At 42.3% G+C, this 4,678-nt stretch overlaps 1 protein-coding gene across 4 annotated transcripts in view; it reads left to right on the forward strand.

Annotated features, from left to right (window-relative positions):
• Window positions 1–2,725, forward strand: part of LOC109088643 (F-box/LRR-repeat protein 19-like) — a 20,444-nt gene extending 17,719 nt beyond the window's left edge. For all 4 annotated transcript variants that reach the window (XM_042776114.1, XM_042776115.1, XM_042776118.1 and 1 more), the window contains exon 11: window positions 416–2,725. In XM_042776114.1, the coding sequence (XP_042632048.1) occupies window positions 416–573 (158 nt within the window). In that variant the 3' untranslated portion in view covers window positions 574–2,725. The remainder of the gene's footprint in view (window positions 1–415) is intronic.
• Window positions 2,726–4,678: the final 1,953 nt, after the last annotated feature.

Here is a 4,678-nt window from a genome sequence, read left to right on the forward strand (position 1 = left end):
GTAAGTTTAAAGGGATACTCCACCCCAAAATGAAAAATTTTTCATAAGTCACAGGCCTCCCGGTTTTCATCCAAAATATCTTAAATTGTGAATAAAACACTAACTTATCTTACAGATGAATATTTAAGTCATTATTCAAGTTGATGTAAACTCTTCTCTCCGCTAGGGGTGGAGTAACCCTTTAACAAATATCTAGAAATGACTTGTTCTGATCACCATCAAACCTGAAAAGATATGTTTGTATTGCATCGGCCGCTTCATGTCATCGTCTGCATGTGACACACTGACAAAAAACTCCTTATCAGTGAGAAAGATAGAGTGATTTGACTGGAAAGGTGAGGAGTCAGGCCAGACCTCAGGAGGAAGGAGGACTGAACTGAACGTAGTTTGTGTGAAATGTGGCGCTGTGTTTCAGGCTGTGTGAAGGTGACGGAGCAGTGTCTGCCGCTGCTGCGCCGCTGCGCCTCGCTGCAGAGTGTGGACCTGCGCTCCTGCGGCCTGCTCGCTCCAGACGTCTGCCAGCTGCACTGCTTCCCCTCGGCCGAAGACAGACTCCTGCTCAAGAACAGCTAAAGGCTCCTGCTCACCCACAACACTACCGCAAGAGACTCGCAACAGTGTCAATGGAAAGAACATTTGTAAATCAGAGACTCTTTGCTGTTTTTTTGTTCTGTTTCTGTTTTATTTCTGGATCTACCATTCGTGAATGGAGAAATCAGTTCCACATAGATATTCCGTACCAGTAATGAGTGTGTGTACAGATTAGTAGTTTGCTGTAAATGCCCCTCCTGACCCCAGCACAGCTCTGTCCCGATGCAGAATGTATCCTACTCTGGAGAGGTCATCTCAAACACAGGAGAAGTGTTCACCCCCGAATCAAAACAGATTTGACTTGTTTGTCTTCTTAGCATAAATAAAATAAAGCCCACTTTGGGACCGTTAAGACTTTTTCTGCATTATGACATGATTTCATTCCCAGTCGGCACATTTAACCCCCAGTCCCTATGAATCCTCAACAACATTTCACACTAGATTTGAGAGGTTCAGAATCAGGAGGAAAAGTGCTTAAAAATCTTTCTGGTCCTAAAATCAGGCTTGGCTTTGATTTTGGGGTGGCGTGTCCCAGACGTGTTTTACGTGTTTCCTGAGACTCGCTGACCATGGAGGATCAGTTTTTGGAGGTGTGAACAGTGTTAAGGGTTGGGTGATGGCTCTGATGGTGTGCTCGGTGTTCCCTTCTCTTCACTCGTGCCATACGCTGACTGTCCCGTGTCCTTCCCCTCTTCATTCCTGCAGGGCACGGATCTACGCTTCACGCTAGGCTCCAGTAGCTGCTCTGAGCTGCTCAGCTCTGTCTTATATAATGTTGCTGTAGATTCCTGCAGAGGTTCGGCTTGCGTTGATCACATATCGGTTGGATTGGTTTGCAGTCGTTCGGTCGGGTCGTTAAAGCAGCTCACCTTTACACCCGGCATGGTCCGAGCTCAGATATGGAGAAAAATCTCGCTGTTAGGAAACGGGGAAGAAAAATGCTTTGTGGCCAATTCATTTGAAAACGTATTAGAGAATGAAACAGTTGGTGTGTCCGTCCATATTCAGTGTTATCACACTGTTAACCACACATATTCTGCATACGCATTCTTCTCACCTGCCATCCTGGCTTTTAATGGTTCTCTGAACATCGCTTTGAGCAGGAAGGGTCTCGCTAGGCTTTAACAGTCGTGACTCGTGGGAAGCTCCTCACATGTTCCCGACTGAAGTCGTCATCATCAGTTCCGTCTTCTCTGTTGAACTATTGAACAGGCCTCTACCAGGGAGCCTCGAAAACAACTTTCCTTCATCGTTCGGTGAGCTCTGCAGCTGCTTTCCTCCAGAATGCGATGCATGTCGACACCTTTCACTGACTGTATTCCTTGCACACTTTTATTCAGTATTGGGTCCAATACATGGCAGTTTAAAGTGTTTGATGGCAGTAGACAAACAGCGTCTCTTTAAAGTGACCCCGACAATGTAGTTGCTATGTTCTTTTGTTTTTTTTTATGTTGTTGTTTTTAGATTTCAAGTTTGGCGCGGTTTGCATTTAAAAGACGTTCTTGCACATTGGGAAATACCTGTGTGCAGTTTATAGTTGCATATCAAACACTGAGTTGTTGATCATTTCTGGAATCAGTACGAAGAATTCAAGTTGAAAAAATTGACTAGGTTTTCAATACAGTTCCTCTTTCATCTGACCATGTTTTTTTGCAGATTCATAGCCCACCAAACGTAATTGCCATGTATGAACCAAACATACACCCTGTTGAATGCACAGGGCTGAAATCATGTTATTGTAATATCTTGCCAAAATTTCTTGTTTTGGGTGTTCATATATAAATATATATATTTCCTCCTTTGCATTGATCCATGTGATAGAATATGTGAAACTATGGGGAAAAAAACCAAGGCAGCTACTGTAAGAGTGACTACTGTAAAATGTCTTATTAAATAAAGACAATGGGGGTTGTTTTTATTTGCTTTGCTTTTCTGTCCTCAATGTGCTGCAAACACTACTGAAATACTTGAGAGTCCTGCCAACTGAAAAAAAATGTAATTTTCAGGGCTCAACAGTGTGAGGATTTCACTTGCATTTCCGAGAGAAAACTACTGTTGCAGATGCAGTGAGTAAATTGGGCACACCATGTTGAACTTAATATATACCATCTGAATAAAAACTCCCTAATGCCAATCATGTGTAGAGTTTGAATATGTACAAGTAAGACATACTAGTAAAGGGCTCAAGACTTGTGGAAAAACATTGTCTCCAGGGATGTGTTCAGAAATAAGTGATTATTTGTTCTTCATTTGATTTAGCAGAATTAGTTTGGCATCAGCAGCCGGCAATTTTTTGTTGGCTTATATACTGATTTACTATCTGATCACGGACCACAATTCGTCTCCTGGGTCTGGAGAGCATTCTTCACCCTCATGTCCTTCTAGTGCGTAGTCCACTACCGGCTCCACTATTTCCATGGTCCAAGGTAAACATAACCATAGCTTAAGCCTAAACCATAACGAAAAAGGAAAAGAATCTAATTGCAATCCTTTTTTTTTTTTCTTTTTCTTTTTTACCAATATTGCGATTTAATATGCAATTTTTTAAGCTCTTTATGTTCTGTATTATTCAACAAAGACAAGCAATTAATCATTATTAGATATATTTAACATAAACTGTTCTTTTCTGTAGGCCAGGCCTTTATGTTGCTATAAAAATAGGTGATGCATGAATTTATATGAATGACATTTTTATTTAACAACTACAATCACAGTAGTATATTGACTGATTTGTTAAACTTCCAGGCTTGTAAACATGTAATTATTATGTCAAAATATAACACTGACAAATAAGCCTGCTGTAAACATTAGTATGAAAGTCAGTAACAAATCACACAAACTGAAGTGTGGATTGCAGAAATGTATAAATAAAGCACATCAGCAGTTAGTAAAAAAACACCAACAAAACAGCCCACCCACCCTGATGCTTTTCTCATCATAGCTGGGGATTTCAACCATGCAGACTTCAGAGTGTTCCCAAAAATACACCTACACATTAAATTTCCAACACGAGGTACACCACCCAGAGGGGAGCTTACAAAGCCCTCCCCCTCCCCCACCTTGGTACCTCAGACCACATCACTGTCATGCTAATGCCTGCATACAGACAGCTCGTTAAAGTCGCCAAAACAGTTCACAAACAGATAGAAGTGTGGCCGGAAGGGTCGTCAGAGGCTCTTCAAGACTGTTTTGACACCACTGACTGGAATATATTTGAGCAGGCTGCCACATACAATAACACCACTGACCTCCAGGAGTACTCAGAGACTGTCACTGCCTACACCACCAAGTCTATTGAAGATGTAACGATCACAAAGACCATCACTGTCCAGGCCAACCAGAAGCTGTGGATGACAGGGGAGGTCTACAGACTCCTGGAGACGCGGAACGCTGCCTTCAGAGCTGGAGACGAGGGGGGCCTGAGGACCGCTAGGGCCAAGCCATCACACAGCATAAGAGACACTAATACACAGTACTCCAGGAGGATAGCCCATCGTTTCAGCAACAGCAGAGACACTCGGAGCCTGTGGCAGAATCAGAATCAGAATGAGCTTTATTGCCAGGTATGTTTACACATACGAGGAATTTGTCTTCATGACAGAAGCTTCCGCAGTGCAACAGAATGATAACAACAGAACAAAAAACACATAATAAAAGAATAAAAAATACAAATAAGTAGGTAAGGAATAACAATATACAAATTGACAATTGTATGTGCAGGTATATTAATACAATAGGCAGTTTTCTATGTACAGGTATATTATGTGCAAATTTGAAGTGTAGACTAAGTATGTGTGTTAAGTGTATGTGTGTATAAATGGTGTAGTGTGTTCCAGAGTTATTGTCAAGTGTTCATTAGATGGACTGCCTGGGGGAAGAAACTGTTCCTGTGTCTGGTCGTTCTGGTGCTCAGAGCTCTGTAGCGTCGGCCAGACGGCAACAGTTCAAACAGAGGGGTCCAGAGTGATTTTGGATGTGAGGGGTCCAGAGTGATTTTGCCAGCCCTTTTTCTCACTCTGGATAAGTACAGTTCTTGAATAGAAGGGAGGGTTGTACCGATGATTCTCTCAGCAGTCCGGACTACCCT

This window comes from Cyprinus carpio, chromosome A19, assembly GCF_018340385.1.
Source record: "Cyprinus carpio isolate SPL01 chromosome A19, ASM1834038v1, whole genome shotgun sequence".
In the NCBI taxonomy this organism is placed as follows: domain Eukaryota; kingdom Metazoa; phylum Chordata; class Actinopteri; order Cypriniformes; family Cyprinidae; genus Cyprinus; species Cyprinus carpio.